This window comes from Temnothorax longispinosus, chromosome 2 (assembly GCF_030848805.1).
Source record: "Temnothorax longispinosus isolate EJ_2023e chromosome 2, Tlon_JGU_v1, whole genome shotgun sequence".
NCBI lineage: Eukaryota > Metazoa > Arthropoda > Insecta > Hymenoptera > Formicidae > Temnothorax > Temnothorax longispinosus.
Window position 1 is genome coordinate 15,694,250 of NC_092359.1, and position 21,883 is coordinate 15,716,132.

The 21,883-nt window shown below is 35.9% G+C and overlaps 3 protein-coding genes across 5 annotated transcripts; 1 reads left to right on the forward strand and 2 right to left on the reverse strand.

Moving 5' to 3' along the window:
- The first annotated feature begins 10,489 nt into the window (after positions 1 to 10,489).
- LOC139808041 (interleukin enhancer-binding factor 2 homolog) lies at positions 10,490 to 12,964 on the forward strand. Its single transcript, XM_071769649.1, has 5 exons — positions 10,490 to 10,641; positions 11,002 to 11,305; positions 11,406 to 11,712; positions 11,781 to 12,038; positions 12,418 to 12,964. Exons 2-5 carry the CDS (start codon positions 11,009 to 11,011, stop codon positions 12,702 to 12,704), a joined length of 1,149 nt encoding a protein of 382 aa, XP_071625750.1. The 5' UTR covers positions 10,490 to 10,641; positions 11,002 to 11,008; the 3' UTR covers positions 12,705 to 12,964.
- Positions 12,780 to 15,697, reverse strand: Scgbeta (sarcoglycan beta). 3 transcript variants are annotated; one of them, XM_071769654.1, is made up of 4 exons: positions 15,441 to 15,697; positions 14,732 to 14,890; positions 14,151 to 14,376; positions 12,780 to 14,003 (listed from the first exon to the last, which is right to left on the reverse strand). In XM_071769654.1, exons 2-4 carry the CDS (start codon positions 14,869 to 14,871, stop codon positions 13,347 to 13,349), a joined length of 1,023 nt encoding a protein of 340 aa, XP_071625755.1. In that variant the 5' UTR covers positions 14,872 to 14,890; positions 15,441 to 15,697; the 3' UTR covers positions 12,780 to 13,346. The 3 variants fall into 3 exon arrangements, with proteins under 3 accessions (XP_071625755.1, XP_071625756.1, XP_071625757.1); XM_071769655.1 differs by having other exon boundaries at positions 15,240 to 15,697; XM_071769656.1 differs by lacking the exons at positions 14,732 to 14,890; positions 15,441 to 15,697 and adding an exon at positions 14,467 to 14,489.
- A 151-nt stretch (positions 15,698 to 15,848) lies between these two features.
- On the reverse strand, positions 15,849 to 19,764 carry LOC139808039 (venom protease). The gene is made up of 6 exons (XM_071769647.1): positions 19,588 to 19,764; positions 18,311 to 18,595; positions 17,601 to 17,868; positions 16,802 to 17,067; positions 16,340 to 16,506; positions 15,849 to 16,089 (listed from the first exon to the last, which is right to left on the reverse strand). The coding sequence occupies exons 1-6, from the start codon at positions 19,673 to 19,675 to the stop codon at positions 15,916 to 15,918; spliced, it is 1,248 nt and encodes a 415-aa protein (XP_071625748.1). The 5' UTR covers positions 19,676 to 19,764; the 3' UTR covers positions 15,849 to 15,915.
- Between the last annotated feature and the right edge of the window lie 2,119 nt (positions 19,765 to 21,883).

The window sequence follows — 21,883 nt, forward strand, 5'->3', positions numbered from 1 at the left end:
GATAATCCAGATCTCCAATAATCAAAATGAGTAAGTAGATATTATATTATTCGATTTCTATCATTATTCTACGTATAAAATAACGCTTGTAACGTTACATAGAAAAGTGTAAAGAAAACGTTAAAAAATGCTATTAATATATAGTGATATTTTACTCATAAGTAGATCATCAATTTACAAACAAAAATATGGCAACAAAATTTGAAATAATTTACAACATAGTTTTAGAGAAATCATAAAAGAAGACAGTAAAATTGCTCGTGATCGGACTTTCGGCGCGTACAGTACGGAATTTTATAATTTTTCACACATTTCACTTTATTAAGTCGAGTTCAGAGCAAATTTACTCTTGAAAATTTTTTTGCTGATTTTTTTTTAAGAAAAAAATAAAGTAGTAAGTTATTTACAGTTACTGAATCTATGTCTTTTACATTCTATTAGACTTGCCGTAACTATTTATATTTATATACATTTTTTTGTCTTTGGATATCTGAAGGGTTAATATCGGTGTTTTTAATATTTCCATGACTTTTGGTTAGATCGGTACCTCCAAACATTCTTAAAAAGATTTATATCAAAATTTAATATACTTCAGGATAGTCTTCGCGAAGAAAAATGTATTATAATATTTAGAAAGCGTGCAACATCAGCTACAAGAATATGCAGAAAAAATGGAAGTCTTTATTTTAAAAAAATTAAGTTTACCTTGAAATAATATTCTGCCTTTGACCTAAGGTAAAATAAAGGTCACGATCAGACCCGATTAACATCAAATAACTTTTCTGTCTGAATATATTTTTAATTCGGTTTAACCTTGATAAAAGGGATGACAGATTAAAATGGGACACTCTGTATACGTACAAAAATCACAACATTAGTTTAGTCAAACATTAATTGTATCTTTTTCTCAATTTTTCTTCTTCCCTCCCTCACTCTCATAAGTCTCATAACTTCGCTCCATTACGGATCACATTAATAAGTACAAAATAGCATCAAATAATGCGTACAATTGTAATATTTTAAATACGTTTTAATACAGGCCAAGCACTTCAAGTTCCACGGGTTACATTACAAATGCAGAACGCCAAAGTCAAAATCCATTTGATTTGCCTGTTCAATCACTTGTACAAACTACATCAGAAGAAACAGGCGCACTTGATGAGTAAGTTATTCACTTTGCTTATTTTATACACTATATACTGACTTGTCGTAAGGATAATTTATAACTGCAATATTTTAAATAATTTCTCTAATTTCTCTATTTTTTAATCACATCACAAAAACAATATTTTCAATAGTTTAGTAATATAGGTACATGACTATAACTTTTAAATGCGATCTTTATATTAATACATCTATCGCCTATGTTTTATTTTTAATCATGTGATATATAAATTTACAGGAATGCTTCGAGTATTTAGAATCAATACTTACAAATTGGCATGACCTATTTAGGTCAGACACAGAATTGGACGTTAATACTTTATACGAGGAACTGTAGACATCATCTGAACAAACAAAATGACAAGGAAGGGCTATAGATGGGTAATTATTGGCTTTGGTTTTTACATTATGCATATTGTTCTACACAGCGTTAAGTTTCTTCTCCCCACAATAACAATAAATTTAAGAAATTCACTACATACATGAAAACCTTAAACAATAATTACTATAATACAAAAATACGATTATGCATTAATAAATTCGATGTCTATTTAAATTTTCGAATAATATTTTGTTTTTATAATTTTATTATGATATTCATATAACGGTAACTTTTTAAACACCGATTAATTCATTCTTGTTGAGTTCTTTAGTAAATATGAAAATTTGAAATGTAAAATACCGTGTGGGGTGTAAATTACATCCCACATTATTTATGCTGTAAATATTAAACCAATTAATATTAAAAATTTGATTTGGCAATAAGAGCCGAACTTGATGTACAGTCAAAAAAAAATTTTTATTATACAAATTATAGTCATATATTAGTCGCGAACGTTTCGACTCTTTTGGAGTCATCCTCAGCGCATTGTCTACATTTAAAATACTTCGCGATTATAACGAGACCCTCCTTATTCGGAAAAAGTTAGCAAACGTTGTTAAACCCGTGTTAAACGCGAAGTATTTTAAATGTAGACAATGCGCTGAGGATGACTCCAAAAAGGGTCGAAACGTTCGCGACTAATATATGACTATAATTTGTATAATAAAAATTTTTTTTCGACTGTACATCAAGTTTGGTTCTTATTGCCGAATCAATTTTTTAATAATTATTATTCTGAACCTTTAACGAACATATTAAACCAATTAATACTTTTTTGTTTTTTGTTTGATGTTGTTTATTGCACACATCTTAAAGTATATTAATAGATTGATATTTTAATTTCAATATTTTTTTCCATAGTAATTGGATCTTTATTGAAATGAATTCAGAACACTCATTAGAAGAAAAGAAATCTGGAGTGCAAAATACATCTCATGCGCCTACTGGAGGGTTAATTATTCTACATATGAGTACATAATAACGACCACTTAATTCCGTTAGAAATTTGTCAACGAGCAATCTCAACTCATTGTCAGATAAACGAAAGAGAGACATAACAGACCCTAATGACGAGTAATTATTCACCTTGTATAAGTGTCACAACACAAAAATATATCCTACTACGAGAAGAATATATTACCTATACGAATTCAACATGTATTGACTTTTTACACAAAATTTCCCGTTTATTTTGTGTAAAATTTATGTAACGTTAGTTTATATTATAAATTTTTTCGGTAAAATGTGTATATATATATATATATGCACTTCCCGCTTTTTCTTTACATAGTTCGAATGTGTATTAAGAAAATTTTAATAATTCTGTGTATCTTCCTAACAAAGCATAACTAACTATAAAAATAAATTGAAATATTAGAAAACTATTCTATTATTTTGTCAACTGTTTATTTATTCTTGTATATAAAGAATATATAAAGAATAAATAAAGAATATATAAAGAATATAAAGGAATTTTACAAAATTAATTTATAAATTATTTATAAATTATTTTTTTATAAAAAAATATATCATTATAAATAATATAAATTAAAAATTATTAATATATATTAATTAATATTAATTAATAAAAATTATTACAATTTGCTTTTTAATTACAAAAGCGGAATTAAACTATGTTAATATTTCTGACGTAAGAAAGAGAATTCTCTTTGACAAACACATTAACGAGACATAAAAGTTGACAATAAGATAATAATTGAAAGATATAAAAATGTGTGATAAATACGGAATGCATAAAGAGATTTATCGGTTTGTGATTCGCACAGATTAAAATTTATACTATATATATATATATATATATATATATATATATATATATATATATAAATAAATATGTAAACGCATGTAACAACACAACACACACACACACACACACACACACACACACACACACACACACACACACACACACATCAGTATATATATAATGTTTTGTATAGAGAATTAAATTTATTTAAAAATAAACGAAATTGGTATCCTTATATCGGTATTTTTACTGGCAATTCATTTTTTATTTATTTACATATATTTGATGTGTCTCATAATCATAAATTAGATTTATAAACTAAATCAGTAAAATGAAAATTTATGATAAACTGAAAACTAAATTATAGAAGATTGTAACTTTTTATTTTAAACAGCAAATCTTTTATTTGAAGTATACAAAACCTCTTAAAACGATTAGTTTAACTTCCTACACGTTAAAAATTTTAAATAAAATCGTGCAAAGTAGTATTGAGAAAAGGGCGGAAGAAATATTACGGGAAGATCAATTCGGGTTTAGACGAAATAGGGGAACGCGCGAAGCCTAGCTTTTTACGAGTAGCAATAGAGAAAATAATAGAAAAAGAACCTGTACATAGGTTTTGTAAATTTAGAAGAAGTCGACAACGTAAAATGGAAAAAGATGTTCGAAATACTTAAAAATGTTGAGATAAAATATATCCAATATTACGTCATTTATTGGTCAACATGATGTCAAAATGATGTCGTTTTGACTGGAATGTGTTACTTGAATGGGGATAGAAAAGAGTGACACGCGCAATTTGTATAAAGAATAAATCATTTTTATAATTTTTGGATGTATATTACAATGTTACTACATAAGTTAGGTACTGGGATATATATTTATATTTGTTCAGATTAACATAAGTATAGTGAAACGAAACTCGCGAGCATAACAGATGTCAAATGTCAGATGATCAAGCTCCGTGCATTGCTACTTCGATGGACTGACCGTCTTGTGACGTTTTTTGACGAAAAATGTATCAGTTGAAAATTTTTCCGTTTCTTAATTATGTGAAATTTGTCAATTTAATGGTCTATCGAGACAAACTTGCATAAGTACATAAGCATATGCACATACGTTATAAGAAAATGGATTGGTCCATTTCCTTATGCACATATATGAACCAATCAATTATCTTATGCTTATATTTATGCACTATGTAAGTTTGTCTGGATAGAGCAATCTCAACTCACGTAAACGAAAGAGAGACATACCAGACGCTAATAACGAGTAATTATTCACCTTGCATAAGTGACACAACACAAAAATATATTCTACTTTATGCAATAAAATGATTTCACGGATGTCTCTATAACGCAGTGATTCTTGCAGCTTTAAAGGCCCCTTACCTCTTTCTTTTCCGCCGGATGACGTAATCAGGTAAGCATGAAGAAAATTCTGTTCTCTCGATATCTGAATGAAATAGGTCATAGTCATAAAAGGGGCAATCGGACCAAATGTAATTACATAGTATTATCTGAGCGATACGATGTTCGATACGCTTCCATTGGTTGATATGGATTCAGCCTCTTTTTTTTGTTTCGGAGGAAGAAGGGAAATGCCTCGCGCATTCAACCGGAGGCCGGCCACTCGGGATATGTGGGGCTTACACCCACTAAAACCCCTCTCTCTAAACACCGCTCTAGGTGGAGGTGGACTCGTCGAACTCGGTTCCTCGGTAAAAATTACCGTTAGAAACAGTTAGAAACAGATAGATTTTCTGACGGTATGTGACGGAATCTTATCCGCTGTAACTGCAAGCTTGAAAAGAAAATTCTAGCCCTATCCGTTTCTGTAAGCAGCACTATTGTATCTGCAAATACAGACAGAAAATGTAACGACGTATAACTGTATCTAATGGAAATCTATCGGTATACAGCATCTATGACTGACTATGACCTTTTGCAATAGAAAAACTTGTCTGTTTCTGTCCGCATTCTGTACGCATCAGATGCTGACGGTATCTATCCGTAATTGCGCATACCGCATCCATCCGCATCTGTACGTAATGTCGACCTATAGGAATTTATCTGCAACTACGAATACGAATCCTGTATGTTTCTATCCGCATTCTGTACGCATCAGATGCTGACGGTATCTATCCGTAATTGCGGATACCGCATCCATCTGCATCTGTACGCAATGTCGACCTACAGGAATTTATCTGCAACTACGAATACGAATCCTGTATGTTTCTATCCGCAGTCTGTACACAGTGTACGCATCAGATGCTGACGGTATCTATCCAACAGGATTTCGTTAGATATTACCAGCCTTTCCTACCTTTCCTACCTTTCCTACCGTCTTTGCGTACACCAGGCTTATAGAATCTGCAACACTTTTCATCTGTTTCTATCTGTAATTGCAGGGAAAGAAACGCATAGTAAAACAGTCAGAAACGGATAGAATGCACGTTCTATCCGTTTCTAAAAAGGCCGGTTTTCACATGCAATGATTGGTGGCGCCAGGCCGCGCCAGTCGACTAACGCCAGTAAAAATGCAAGTGTAAACACTTGATACAAACTGGCGCTAGTAATGTGGCGTTTACTGGCGGCTATTGGCCAAAGCATGTAACCTCAAATTCTGAGGTTATATGCTTGCTGTCATTTACTGTGTGTTTAATAAATGTTAAATATTTTCCATATTATACGCCAATTACTGTGTAAATACTTGTGAGTTTGCTAGTCGGTTTTGGCGCCAATGAATGCCAGTCAGTTGGCGCCACTAATCATTGCGTGTGAAAACCGGGCTTAACGGTAATTTTTACCAGCTGGGGCGCTTTATCACAAGACCACTCTGCCACCCTGACCTAGTTAGGTCAAATCAGAGAGAAATAAACATTACCTCCATACGAGGAACTGTAGGCAACATCTAAACAAGCAAAATGACAAAGAAGGGCTGTTGATGGGTGAGTAATTATTCGCTTTGCTTCTAACATTATGCATATTATTCTACACAGGGTTATATTTCTTCTCTCCACAATAACAATAAATTTAAGAAATTCACTAGGTACATGAAAACCTTAAACAATAATTACTATAATACAAAAATACGATTATGCATTAATAAAATGCAATGTCTATTTACATTTTAGAATAACAACTTGTCTTTATAGTTTTATGATTATGCATAACGGTAACTTTTCAAACACCGCCTAATTTATTCTTGTTCAACTCTTTAGTCATATTAGGTATGAAAATTTGAAATGTAAAATACCGCGTAGGGTTTAAATTACCCCCCACATTATTTATGCTGTAAATATTAAGCCAATTAATATTTTCTGTTTTCTCCTTGATATTGTTTATTGTTGCACACATATCGTGAAGTATCTTAACAGGTTAATATTTTAATTTTAATATTTTTTCTACACAGTAATTGGATCTGTATTGAAATGAATCCAGAACACTCATTAGAAGAAAAGAAACCTAAAGTGTAAAATACATCCGACGCGCCTACTGGAAAGTTAATTATTCTACATATGAGTACATAATAACGACCACTTTAATCCGATAGAAATTTGTCAACGAGCAATCTCAATAACTCACGTAAACGAAAGAGAGACATAACAGACGCTAATGACGAGTAATTATAATTATTCACCTTGCATAAGTGACACAACACAAAAATATACACTACGAGAAGAATATATTACAAATTCAACAAGTATTGACTTTTTACACAAAATTTTCCGTTTGTTTTGTGTAAAATTTATGTAACGTCAGTTTATATTATAAATTTTTTCGATAAAATGTATTTATTATGTACTTCTCGCTTTTTCTTTTCATATTTCAAATATGTATTAAGCAAATTTTATTAATAATTATGTGCATTTCCACCATGATTCTGCGTATTTTCCTACCAAAGTATAATTAAACACTATAGATATAAATTTAAATATTAATTAAACAATTTTCTTATTTAAATTTGTGCAGCGTTTATAAATATTTTTGTATATAAAGAATATAAAATAATTCTAGTACAAAGTACTAATTCATGAATTATTTATAAATTATATTTTTATAAAAATATATAATAATTTAAATAATACCAATTAAAATTTATATTAATATTAATTAATAAAAATTATTAAAATTTTCTTTTTAATTAAAAAAGCGGAATTATACTGTAGATGTTAATTGAATTTAATTCTATTTTTTATCTTTTCGGCTCCTCGAAGCATTTATACATATAGATATGTATATATATTATTGATTTTATTGTTACGTATTTGTACATTTTTCTACTGAAATTTTGTGCCTGATAAATCCCACACTTTTTATTTGCTACGTAAATTTTTAGAGAGTCCTAATATGTCAGATGTATTAATTGCAAATTCGTATCAATCAGCACAGCCTTTGATGTCAATCATCTTTTTTTTTTACTATTATGTTACTATCATTTCTATCGTTAGACTGTTTTGCGTTCGTTGCAGTCAACTGATTTGAATTTTTATCATGCACACGATTTTCAGACTGCCGTTCCAAAATATCCATAGCGTAAGTAACTCTGTTATTTGTTATGGCTTCCTTTAATTCCTTTCCATATTGAATTTCTGTAATATAATTTTATTATATGATTGTCTAGTATTAATTTCTAGCATTTTCAGAATTTTCGACGTGTAGATTGAAACTATATAGCATGGATATGTTCCAAAATCACATAAATATTAGAATATATAACATTAACGTAAATTTACTTCTTGCGTGTCGTGCGTTATTGTCTTCTCTTTGTCTCTTGATCTCTTTTTTTCGTTCTTCGGCTAAATATCGCGCAAACGCGGCATCGGTCGCTTCATCTCTCGCTTTACGTTCAGCTTTCTGTTTCGCCTTCAATAAGATTTAGAACGTTTTTATATGAATTTCTAACACATTATCCATAATGCGAGCAAATCGTGGTAAATATTTGAATAATTTGACTCAAGCTTTACTATTTCTTGGAAGGATTCAGCACATTGCTTTCTTGATATTTTGACCGATTGTTTCGTCCACTTGCTCCTCTGTTCTTCCCGATACAATTCGTCATCGATTTCCTGCTTCTTTCTTTCTTTGCGCACGTTAGTCAGCAGTTCTCTGGCTACATTATCTATCGCCGTTTCCCTCGCTGCACGAAGTTCTGTCTACACAACGAAAAACGCAAACACTGAAAACTTTTTCTTATAAATTTACCAGTTCGATCTTATACGTATGCTCAGAAGAAACCCAATTTTACCTTCACATCGAGTTCTTTCTCCTGTCGAGCTTCCTTCTCCGCGATTATGCGAGCAATCCTCTCATCTTCGTCTTTCAACGCTTCCTTATATTTCCTTTCCCACGCTTTCTTAGCCGCCAAAGATGCGGCCATCTCCGCTCTCAAAAGAATCGCGTCGTTCTCCTTCCTCTTCCTCATCTTTGCATCTTCTTCCTGAGTCTTCCGTATCGCTCGCTCCATCATTTTACGATCCTGCTCTTTCTCCTCGATTCTTCTTTGTTGAACTCGTCGACGATCGTCCGCCAATTGATTCTGCAGATCATCACGCGAGCTCCGCTTCTTTCTTTCATCTTCGGCTTGTTGCAGCTTCTCAACGGTTTTGTCGTGCCAGAGCCTCGATAGTTCCGCTTGACTCGCTTCCAGACGAACTTTCTCCTCTATTAGGCGCGATCGGGCTTCACTCAGGACACAACTCGGTGGTGATCGCGCGGAGGATTTTACTCGATCTAATTTTAGCGCGTGTTTTACTTTTTCATCTATGATTCATAAAGAAATTCGGTTTTGTATATATCCGCTAGGATAAAAGTCTCCGTGAAGCGCAATGTAATACGAGAAAAAAGAATATGATATAATTGTATTTTTTCGCAGATGAACATTGCAATTCTCGATGAGGTCGCGGGGTACAATTCGTAAATCTTTACTTTTACGCCGCGACAATTCGGCAGCCAGTCTATCCGCCAATTCAATTTCTGCTTGTTTCGCTTCATCAGCTGCTCGGGCACGTGATAATTCCTCCGCCAAAACGGCTTCTCGTTGCTCGGCCTGCGAACGACGTCGTGCGATTTTGTTGTCGCATCGCTCTACCATCGATGCTCGTCTCGCCTCCAATGCAGCTTCCTTCTCGTCCTTTATCCTTCTGTCATCCTCTTCCGTCTTTATGTCCATCAAGTACCATCCTCTGCGAATTTTCACCATCTTTACGTTACGCTACGATGCCTATATACGATGTGATTTTTAAGTTGCAAGATCGTCGACTGGATGCAAAATATGCCTCTTGAAGTTTATGCGTAGTTATCTTGTTTTCTAATTGAAGACTTATTGCATGTGTATTTTATACAACTAGACATCACAGACGCGCGCTATTTAGCTTTAATATTACACACAACTGTCAAAATATGCTATAACAGCCGCTCACGAAGTTAGCGCAGCAACAGAATCAATCAGCATCGCGGAAAAGAGCCAACAAAGCAATTCGAGACTTTCGAGAAGACTTCGAGTATCGATTTAACATGCCTTTTTTTTGGAAAAGGAGATTCCATATTTCAAATAAATATACGATTAATTCGTTTTAGGGCCGATATCACAGTCTCCGATTAACGTGATTTTCCGATTAAACTCACTCTGCGTCTCTTTCTAGAGGGACAGTTAGAAAGAGATGCAGATGAGTGAGTTTAATCGGAGGATCACGTTAATCGGAGTAGACTGTGATTATATTTTGCGCGACAATTATAGTTGACGAAAACTGCGAAAGTAACAAATATAGCTTTGAACACTTATAGCTGTCGCAATTCTTTCTGGAACAGTCATTTAAACGCAATTCGCGTTCGAATCGGAGCTATCGGAAGTAACTATTCTAGTATGTAGGAAAACATTCCTAACATTGAATGTAACTGAAGTATATTCTGTCTAACTTAAAATATTTTTTTTCGTTAAAAATTTATTTTATCGTCGATCTATTCTATGTTATCATCAGCTAGAATCTCTCTTGTTATCATTAGTCCATTGATACTTCGGCAATGACAGTCAGATGGCGCTAGTCAAATCAATCGCAATCACGCAATCATTGGCCGCGTTCAGCAGACACAACTGTTGAGTTCGTCTTATCAACACTTTGCGTTGATTGGTTGGTTCTAAAAGTAAGAGCCAATCACGTTCGACTGCTACTGAGCGGGTCTGCTGAACACGCCCATTCACAAAAGGCTAGGATACCGGAATCGTGCTTCATCAAGCTACGGCAGCGGTGGACGCCGAGTTTTGTGTGTGTTTTCGGTCATTATTAATAAACCGTCACCACGTCTTTCCAATTTGCGCCTTTTGGGTACGTATGTCACTTACCTAAGCTGCAGAAATGTCATGATTTCACGCACGTGCTGAAAATACTCGGATATTCACGTAGGAGTGTCGCGCGCGCGCGTAACTTAGGTTATCCGGAAGCGTCATATTGATTTTTGTTCTGCTACGTTTTTACGAATTCTACGGATATTATTATTTTAGACAAATAAATGCTAGGAGGTTCAGAAAATAGAAATTTTATTATGTTTTTGGGATAAAAAAAGAAGAAACCATATTTTACTATTCTCTGAATTAAGATTTGTTTAAAATTATGCGTACAAAACCATGTACGATATGTAATACAACATATGAGTGTAAAATTATTGTTAATATTCTTTTCTTGCAGAAATAACATGGTACGTGGTCGCGGAGGAATGATCAGAGGGGGTCGAGGGGGTATGGGACGTGGAATGGGTTTTCCACGAAAGCAATTTCTACCCCGACACCCATTTGACTACACGCTATGCGAGGCGGCTTTCCCACGTGTTAAACCTGCTCCGGATGAATCTGATTTTCAGTCAGCTCTCGTGAAGAAAAATACTGATATGTGTCCAACGCCGAAGGAGCAGAGTTCCATCTTAAACCTTGTAACTAAACTGCAGGGTGTCCTTGATAATCTGATTGTTGCGCCAGGAACCTTTGAGGCTTGCGTAAGTGTACATGTTTCTATTGTATAATTGTAAGCTAAATTTTTATTTCTTAATATCTCTTGTATCATACATTATGCGTATTATTTGCTTTTACATGTAGCAATTGGAAGAAGTAAGACAAGTCGGCAGTTTTAAGAAAGGTACGATGATTAAGGGCCACAACGTTGCTGACATCGTCGTTATCCTCAAAACTTTGCCGACGAAAACGGCAGTGGAAGCACTCGGGAACAAAGTCAATAATGACCTGAAGTCTGTGAACCCAAAGGAGATCTTCAGAGTTATGCAGACGGAGCGCGGATTTGATATTGCTAACAATGAAGCCACTGTACGTGTATTAATAACTACATTACACCAAAATCTACGCAAGCTGGAATCGGAGCAACACTTGGATGTCAAAATTTGTCAAGGTAATTCTCGCGCTTTTACAGCCAACAGATTTTAGTAATTGTTACTGAAAATATGTGATTACTTGTAGGCCACCTTGCTGCTATCAGACATTCTCGTTGGTTCGAGGAGAACGCTCATCATTCTAGCATTAAGGTTTTAATTCGTCTACTTCGTGATCTTAGAAGCAAATTTGAAGGCTTGGAACCATTATCCCCGTGGATGCTAGATCTATTGGCACATAATGCCATAATGAACAATCCCAGCAGGCAAGCGTTACCGATAAACCAAGCGTACAAGAGAGTGCTGCAGTTGCTCGCTTCCGGACTGTTTCTCCCAGGTTCAGCAGGTACTAATAGCTTGTTTTTAGAATTGAAGGTCTTTATCATTACCATTGGGATAGTTATCACTAGGAATCACATGACTTCAAGAATAAGGGTCGGTTGTTCCAACTTTTTGGTAAACTAACTAATAGTTAAATCATATATATGTCTTTGTTTATCTTTTACATTAAACAAAGATAGACATATGATTTAACTATTAGTTAGATTACCAACAGGTTGGAACAACCAGCCCTAAAAGAAAACGTATGCTAATAACATGCACAATTGCGTGATCGATGAATTGCAGGAATTATAATCACGTTCTACAATTCCAAATAATTGACGTAGATATCTTAATCATATGATTTTTTAAGAGTTATTATGAAGTATAATGACATGTTTTAGGTATCTCCGACCCGTGCGAGGGTGGAAATATACGCGTGCATACAGCATTGACACTCGAACAACAGGATCTCGTATGTCTCACTGCCCAAACACTGCTGCGCGTACTGGCTCATGGTGGCTATAGACCATTGCTGGAAGGCTCCAACAAACTTGCAGTAGAGATGAGCGTGTGGGCAGGAGGCGTAGTGGCAAGCCCGTTAGATAAGGCGTACGAACCACCCACGGAGCAGGAGCAGCAGGAAGACATGGACGAAAGCAACGAGGAGATGATCACGGAAAGTGTTTAGAATCTTGAGTTAATGTAGGAACGTTTTGTCTGAGTCCCTCCTTTTGTACGTGATGCTCCTATTTTCTCGACGACGTTTCTCAAAAAACGTATTGTATTTATAACATATTTGCACACATACATTTCAATAACAATTGAATTCCATTGACAAAATTATACTTTTAAGTTGATATTCGTATCATGGGCAATTCGACGATGAAAACGCGTTTCACGAAATGTGAGATTTGACATAAAATAAAGTATAGATTAATGTGCGCTCTATCCGATTAAATAACTTATTTTACTTCTACGTTTCTTTCGCACGTATAGCACTTTAAGCATCTACACTTTCAACAACGATTGTATAAATGCCAGGAAGAGATTTGATCTCTGAAGATTAGTCTTATGTAAATTTTTTTTATCGAAAAATGTTTCTGATTTCCTTAAACATTTGGTTAATAACTGTATTGCGACATGTAAATATGTTGGGAGACCAGTTTCTTTATATTTCGAATATTCCGTTTCACGTTCATTGATGGTGCATCCCATGGTGTCAAGCACACATATGAAACGTGCTTATATTTCGTATGCACTTGCAATTTGGCAGTGATATCCGTGTAACGAAATGTACGGTAGAAAACATTAGTCCTCACTTGGAACCCCCCTAGTGTAGGCAAGGATCGTTTTCTGGGGTTCTGGCGACCCGCGCGCAATTAACCATACGGGAACTGGTGCCCGGCCGAACCGGCACCTTGAAGAGCTTGCCCTGCGGCATGCACACGCAGACCTTGTACTGCTCGTGACTGGTGGTTGGGCTCTGCAGGAACATCGGCGCTACCGGGATATCCTCCACGTCGATGGAGACGCCGTCCTTGGCATCGAGCACGATGCTGCCGTTCACGCTCTTCAAGAAGATATCGAGATCGGCGCTCCACGCGATGTCCTTGCTCTCCATGCGCACGCCTTCCGCGCCATGCAACGAGACCTCATTGTCGGACTTGATTGCCAAGCTTTCGTTGACCGGCGACGTAATCCGATGGGTCTCCGCGATCCTCACGTCGATCGTCTTGACGCCGCTCGGCAGACCGAAGTTCGGGAAGTCCGTGGTGAAATAGGTCGCGCCGGTACGCGGATCCTTCACCTCGAACGATTCCACTTGCGACATGGTGGTACCGTTCGGTAGGACGCCCAGCTTCGAGTGCGGATGCGCTTCGTGGGCGCGTCCGTGACTCTTTACATCGACGTGCACCCCAGCCTCGTCGCCGGATATTTCCATTGGCTCGTCACCGTAACTCTGGCAGATGCCCGACTGCAGGGATATCTTCAGGAAATGCGAAAAAACGTGATATCAATACTTACAAAGAGATATTTTTTATTATTTTAGTCTTTTTTATATTCTTGTCTACGTATGTATATGTTATCCTTCTTAAATGTCAAATGTACAAATATGTATATCTAGCATATCTACCTTGTCCAAATCTGTTCTTCCATAGAACTTGACAAGATTTTCGTCTGGGATTACTTCCATAGCTTCCATTCCCTGACTTATACGTAAAACAGCGATGACGGTAATATTTAGGAAAAGATTGCAGAGGCCGATTATCGCTAGGACCAAAGTCAACGTCCAGAGGCAGTAACGCCTCTTCGTGGATTTTTGGCCCATCGATCTCATGCCGTACGAGGAAGCGATTGTCCTGTTAACATCGCCCGAAGATTAATCATCCGAAATTAACTTGATACAACTTGCATTGAACCGATAATTTTGACTAATTGAAATTAATTACTTTTTAATTAATTCCGATTAGTATTTATTTCCATCTTCTATTTAATTTCTTTCTATAAATAATAACATTAATTATACATTGTGATAATATAAAGCGGAACAAAGTCATACATTGGTAGTAAAGCAAAAACGGGTATAATCGAGTAAAATATTCTCTCTTTCTAAAAAAATAATAATTTGACTTATTTTACTATAAATATCTTTCTTTAGATATACTTGCATAGGAGCTATTATTAACAATCTAATGCGATTGCTTTCTCATTCACCTCGCATGCATGCTGCCGCAACTATTTTGGCGAATGATGCTCTTAATCAGGGGCCCGTCGCTATTGGACAGATTATCATCAGCCTTCGAAATCGATGGCGAACCGGTATCATTTCCACATACATCTAGAAGAGCCGACATCGAACGTTCTTCCGTCTACCTGCCGAAAATTAAAAATCAGGTTGTTATAAGAGTTGTATAGAAAAATCAGATGACTAGATAAATTATATATATGAAATATAAAAATGGAATTATATAATAAAAATATATCTTTTATTTTGCTAATTAAAGAAAAAGATTAGTTTGTTATTAATATATAAATTATAAATCAAGATTTCTGTTCACATTCTTTTGTTGGTTTTAGAAGGAAGGTATATAACATCTTATATCATGTTAAAATAATTAAAATGATATATTCGTGATAATATTTGGTTTTATCGACTTATATCGCTACAAATTACAATGCATCAACAAAGGCACCAATGTATATGGTCACACCGCATGTATACCTCGTGGCTTCGACATCGCGATAGTCTTAATTAAAGCCGTAGAACCAGTTTTGCGTTTTGCTACCAAAAATAACACTCTTATCCGAGGAGGAATCGTCCTTCGCACTCAACGGCGAGCTGCTCTTCCACGCCGAATGCCCCGATCTGCCCTGGCCGCGAGACGCGTGCCGCGGCCGGTCGCTTCGTGTGCGGTTTCCTTACCTCGGCTGGGACCAGCAGCGGGAGGCGGCCGCCTTTTCAGATAAACGAAAATAGACGACCGCGTTACGTTCCGGACTTTCGCGGATTCTCCGACGACCGGGAGCGATGGAAGTAGGTGAAGATACACCGGTCGGCGCTTGCGCGTCCAGGGATCAATGCCGAGTGTCCTCAGGAATTCTACCTATACTCGCGCGCATTCGCCTTGGGTGAGTTTGTGCATTCGCGCTTCTTTTTGACAACGAGGGAAATAGAGCGAGATCGAAAGTCGCAGGCGAACATAAGAGTCCACGGGACGAAGATTAGCTTCAATTTCCTTATACTTTTACATGTACATTGTTCAATCATATGCCGCTAAAGGTCGGGTTTTCAGTGGAAGCTCGCACTAGGAATAAACAAATTGTTGTGTCGTATAAAAAAGGGAATGTATTTGATACTTAAAATGGATACATTTAAATTAAATGAGTATAACGATATGTTAAAAGTATTCCGGCCACGCGGTTCTCTCTATCCAGGGGATGTAATAGTAGACTCGGGTGTACACGCCAGGTATGATACTACCGCAAAGTCGTCCAAGACTGGTGACCCCGATTATGGTGTACATGCAATCATGGACCGTGTTAAAGACGGCAAGTGGTCCTCCACTGTCACCCTTGAACAGCAACGAGTATATTCTTATTAATTCGCCTCTGCTTACAAATATTCTGTTTATAAAAATGATTTAACGTTTTTTTCCCAGTTGAAGCTAACCAAGTCTTTGGTCCCTTCTAGCTATAGAAATGAAATTGGAAGAAAGCAATCGTAAAGCTGCGCATCATCAGATTTAACTTTAAAACGATTTTAAAAGGCTCGCGTTAAAATAAAACTTTCATTGAGACTTGAGAGGAACGAGGATGACTTACTTGGCAAGTATCTTTCCCGACTTCTCCCGCGCATATTTGCCATTCATTGACAATCCCTTGTACGAGCTCTGTGGAAGTGCCGCCGTCGAAGAAACTCGCGTTACAAGATTGATGAGGGACCAAATTGAGTGTCACCTTCAATAGATTTTCCGAGCCCCTGTCATCAGCTGAATTAAGCAACATGCTCTTATTAATTTTACTCATACGTATGCATATATGTAAAAATAAAATATAATTATATATACAAGATTTATGTCCATTTCTATCAATGCAGATTAATTTTAATTTCGGTTAACATATTTTATTACCTTCTTTTAGTTCTAAGAATTAGAAAAAAGTAAAAAGTAAGTTGAATTGAGATTAAAGTTAATCTCCATTGGTAGGAATCGACATTATAGTTAGTACTTAATTTTAGCAACTCGGTTTTAGTAATTTCAAAGATTTCTCTCTTTATAATCTTACACCAGTCGACTAGGCCCCATCCGGTGGCGACTGCCTTGTCATTTTGACCCTCGTCAGGCCAATCAACCGGAAGACACGCCGGTCTAACAAACGCGTTGTAGGTAGCTTCTTTTTCCAGGCGGAGTATAGCTATGTCATGATATTGCGATGGCCGTTTGTAGTCAGGATGCCTTATCCTTTCCTGGATTCCGATAGTCTGCGGCATCGCGGTGTCGTTCGTCTGCGCGAGATTCAGATCGCCGAGTCGCACCCACCTCGCGTTTCCCCTTTTTGAGGCAAACGAAATTTATTATAATTATTATTTATTAAGATAGCCGAAGTGCGTTTATGGTCAATTACGGGCAAAAAAAGTGACTTTCTAATTTCCAACAATGATAGTGTAAACTCGAGAAGAATTTGAATGGAGATTTTGACAGTCAATTGCAGCTTTTTAACGTTAAATATTTTGAAGGCAATAGTTAAAATTAAGTATTTCAAAGTATAGGCTGAAACTTAAGAGAACAATAATCTTAAGTATTTCAATTTTTTTCAGTATCTTATTTAATTTCACTTCGAGGGTTTATATAGTTTCTCTTCATCTCAAATTAAGTTGCTCGTAAAAGTACCTTGACATAGTTCGGAAAAAAGATAGATTCTAAATCGATCAAAATTTATAGTTAAAAAAAGGAACTGTAGTTATAATGACAAGAAAGTCGTCGTTTTTCACTTTAGAAGATAAAAGCAATCTTGGTCACGTTTTTCATAAATTTTTCGAGTGTTGGATAGAACGGTGAGAGAAGGCGGACCCGCCAAAATTTACCAGTCCGCTGTCCAAGTGCAGTGGGCCGCTGTCAGGACGATCTTGGAGGAAATTAAGCTACCGCCGCAAAGCCACAAGGTCCCAACATCGGGACGATCGAAACCGACGGCCGCCATGTGCGGAAATTCTTTCGCCTCGGCTTTCTTGCCGCCGACGATCAGTTTGCGCGTTGTCAGGGCGCATAGCGACGTATTGATGGGCTTCCGGTTCAATGTCGGAGTAGGTGGTACCGTGAAACCATAGACAGCCTCTGCGTTTTCCGCGCATTCTGAGAAGAAATAAATATTACGAGTTAAATAAAGCTTTTTAATTGAATCTATACCCACATTGATCCTAGTTCTTTTTATTTAATAAACATTTCTTATCTTACTCTTCAAGATCTCATTAAGTCGATTTTAATTTCATAGAAATGTTTACGCGTGAGACCGTTATTTTTTTTACTGCATTTTCTACTCAAATTTAACCAGAATGTTTATATTGCCAATTTAGTATTGATAAAGCTGATTACACATTGCTAGAAAATTTAGTTGTGTGCGTCATTTAAGAGATGCATTTACGTATTACGAGTTACGAGATACGTTCGTAAAGAGATCTCACGAGATACATATTAAGTGGGCCAAGTTGCACGTTAGTTTTGATAAATGTTGAAGTTACTTCAGTGTTTTTTTATCTTTTATTAGAGAATAGCTTGGAAAAGAATTTTTACTTACTTGCTCGCGCTACAGCTCCCCTTGATCCATCCAATTTCAAAGGTCGCACTGTATTATTTGTTCGCGTGGGACTCTGTGATGGTGGCGCCGGCCTCGGCGTCGGCCTCGGCGTCGGCGTCGGCCGGATGTCTACACCGTTTGTTGTTGGACAACATACTATCGGGTCGAAGCCTAAAAATCCGCAGGACTCACTAGGCGTTTTGCCGGCCAGCAATTCGTCATAAACTTTCGGGCAATCTTGTAGAAGCTTGCACACACCCGAGGAGTTGTCGACCACGCATGACTCTGAAAATTATAAAAACGCATTAATGTATTATAAGTTTTTGCTAAAAATAAAATTAAAGATTATTACTTAAAGATATTTAAAAAAGAAAAAAGAAAATGATATACAGGATGCTTAAAAAAACGTTAAATAGAAGTAACTTTTTTAGAGAGACACAACTGATAACACAAGATGTCATAGTAACAGATGTATTTTTTGTCTTCAAAGGTCTCCCATCTTGGTCACTGTCATTATTGTTAATACATTCTTGGAATTTTGTCCAGGTGTTTTCCAGAGCCCTGAGGCACATTTCTTTGGATATTGTTGCAATATCACATTTGCAATTTTCTGTCGGAGATTATTGTGCACATTGCAATTGGTGAACAAGTGGGGACTCGTTAAAAATACACTTGTTATTATAAATTATATGATATCTTGTGTGTTATCAATTCTGTTTTTCTAAAAAAGTTACTTTTATATAAGTGTCAATTTTGTTGGAGCACCGTGTATAAGTAAACTATCTGAATTGCTGAAGATGTACGAAATTGATTTGGCCTTTCAATCTTGTCAACAAGGTTATTGATACGCATTTAAATGTTATGACGAACGTAAAAAATGCAGGCTTCTTTTTCGGTGACAGAGATGTTCCTACAAATCTCATTTAATTATCATTAAATTATTATCTCGAATATTAATTTCCATTACGGGATACATAAACACAATAAACACAAAAATAATTGTTAATGCTCAAGACGTCATTGTTAAGCAATTCTTCTATATATTAAGATATTAAAAGTAATTTATGATTATATAATATTGTATTATAAGTAATTGTTTATATAATTAGAGAATTTATAATCAAAGAAATATATTGCTAACAATAGAGTTCTTTCAGTACATAGCACGTGAATTTCGAGACTTTTGGATCTTTCCATTCGCCGAAGTCGAAGAACACGGTCGCGACCCGTTCTAAACAAGAATTCGCGTATTTTTAGCGAGGAGAACTGATACTCACCTCCAACGTGCTTTCCGTGTGTCAGCGACAGGATCGACACCAACACCAACAGTACTAACGATGAGACGATCGGCAGGCTCGCTGGCATCCTTGATCAGCCTTGGGTCACGCGGTTCGCTCGTCTGATTCCGACGACTCGTTCGCGATGGAAGATATACCTCGTCTAACACATCCATTCGTTCCACAAACGTTTCTTGTTTTTCCTGATCCCCACTCGGGTCGCGCGTCCGTTCCTCGCCATGGTGATGACGAACCACGAGGTCATTCTCGTCGTGCACTTCGCGATAAATCAGCCGATCGTATACGCGATTCCATTCCCGTCTTCGAGGAAGATCTTGCGTTCGGCAAAACGCTCTTAACGACGGATGATTAAGAGGCAATCAGTTGTCGCGTGCCGCCAGCGATCTGTTATAGGAACTGAAATCTCTGTAATTCCCTGTGTGATTTCGATCGAAATCGCTGTAATTCCGGTAGTTTCGATTTTTAATGTGCGAATCTTCCACGCGAATTATCGTCACGAAGAACGATAATAAAAAGTTAGTACCTCTGCCTACGTCGCTTCGAAACTTGAATTTAACGGGATTATAAATCGGATTCTTCGGATCGAAGATCATAAATAAATCTCGCAATGTGTGTGATTCTGCATGTGTATTGAATGGGGATAAGTGCGTATTCGCATGTCTTTTACAAAAGTCGCTCCTTATTTGGACGATATATTGAGTCGCATTTGCAAAAGGATACCTATACTTTTCTTTAAATAATTATGTATAAGGAATCTATAGCCTTTTCTTTCTCTCTCTTTTTTTGTATTTATAATAGTCCATATAATATTCCATGCATGTATTGCATATTCACGCATCATTTTGCTTTTTATGCTGTTAAGATAAAATCGAAAGTTATGTAAATATGTAATAAAAACGAGGAAAATAGAAGAAACTATTTTACTTCTTGCTAATATAATGTACAAAGTAGGTCAATATTAAAATCTAAGAATTTATGTGTTAGTTATTATATCTCTTATTGTTATTTTTACCATGTCATCAATGGGAGAAACACGTTAACTTTTTCAAAGAAATTTTGATGCAAAGTACAAAAACAACAGAACAGTCTGATTTATCTTACAAACAGTAGAAGTGAAACAATTCAGTCGTAATGTAAAAGTAGGTGCAGATTTTTTTTGGAAATTTTCACGATTGACGTTCCCAGAGCTCTGCAGATCTTATTACGATTTACGATTAATAATTTGTTTCATTTCCCACATCGTACATGAGTTGCACTTTATCGAGCTATTAGAAATCTAATGATGATTACACGTTTTTCGATACGTCAGACGTCGAACTTGAACTTAATACATGGAACAAATCAGATTCGATCCATCACGATCGACATCACGGCGCTGCCAAAGGCCCGATGGATTTGATAAGACCAGTTTCATTACGAGCGAACCACGTGTACACATCCAGGGATGTAGCATTTGTCTGAGTGTTATCTGTAAGAAGTTAATATGATACAAGTATTAACAGTGTAGTAACAGTTAGTTAATTATTCTGCGCTTAAAATAAATTAATGGTTTGCGTAGAAACCACATGCATGTATACGAGAGAGAAATATTATTATGAATGAATCAAAATGTCAAATGTGCAAAATTTATATTCCACGCGTTCCAGGAGGATGTGTAATAATGTAAAGAGGATGTGTATTAAATACGTAAATACCTCGAGCTTGAGTAATAATAATAAGATGGTTTCTGAATTAATTAAATGGGATTTGTAAGAGCGCGCACTCTGGCTAATTTAAAGTCGACTTTTCTTGGTAATGTTTCTGCAAATCGCGTCTCAAGAAGATGCATGAACAACAAAGCTTTATAATTCTTGCTCATCTTAATTTTATAAAAAATTAATTAGACTTACTAACAAATAAAATCTCGAAGATTGAATAGTTACTACAAATAATAATCTATTTACGGATGTGACAAGAAAAAATGTTTCCAAATTCATATATTTATGTATTAATATAAATTTCGTCAAATCTGAAATATATATATATATATATTAAGTTAACGTTTCGTTTAATCGACGAATGAAAAGAAGATTTTTATCTGCAGCATGAGTAATGATATGCGGTATAATAACGTAATACAATTTTCCTGTTAAATAGCTAAGGTACAGTACCTAATTACTGGAAACAGACGCAGATATTTTGTGAAAGACGCATGAGGAAGAATTCAGCGGATACGTCATTGCTTGTAGTTCCGGTAATACCATTAATGACATCTCGACTCACGGATCGCCAATCG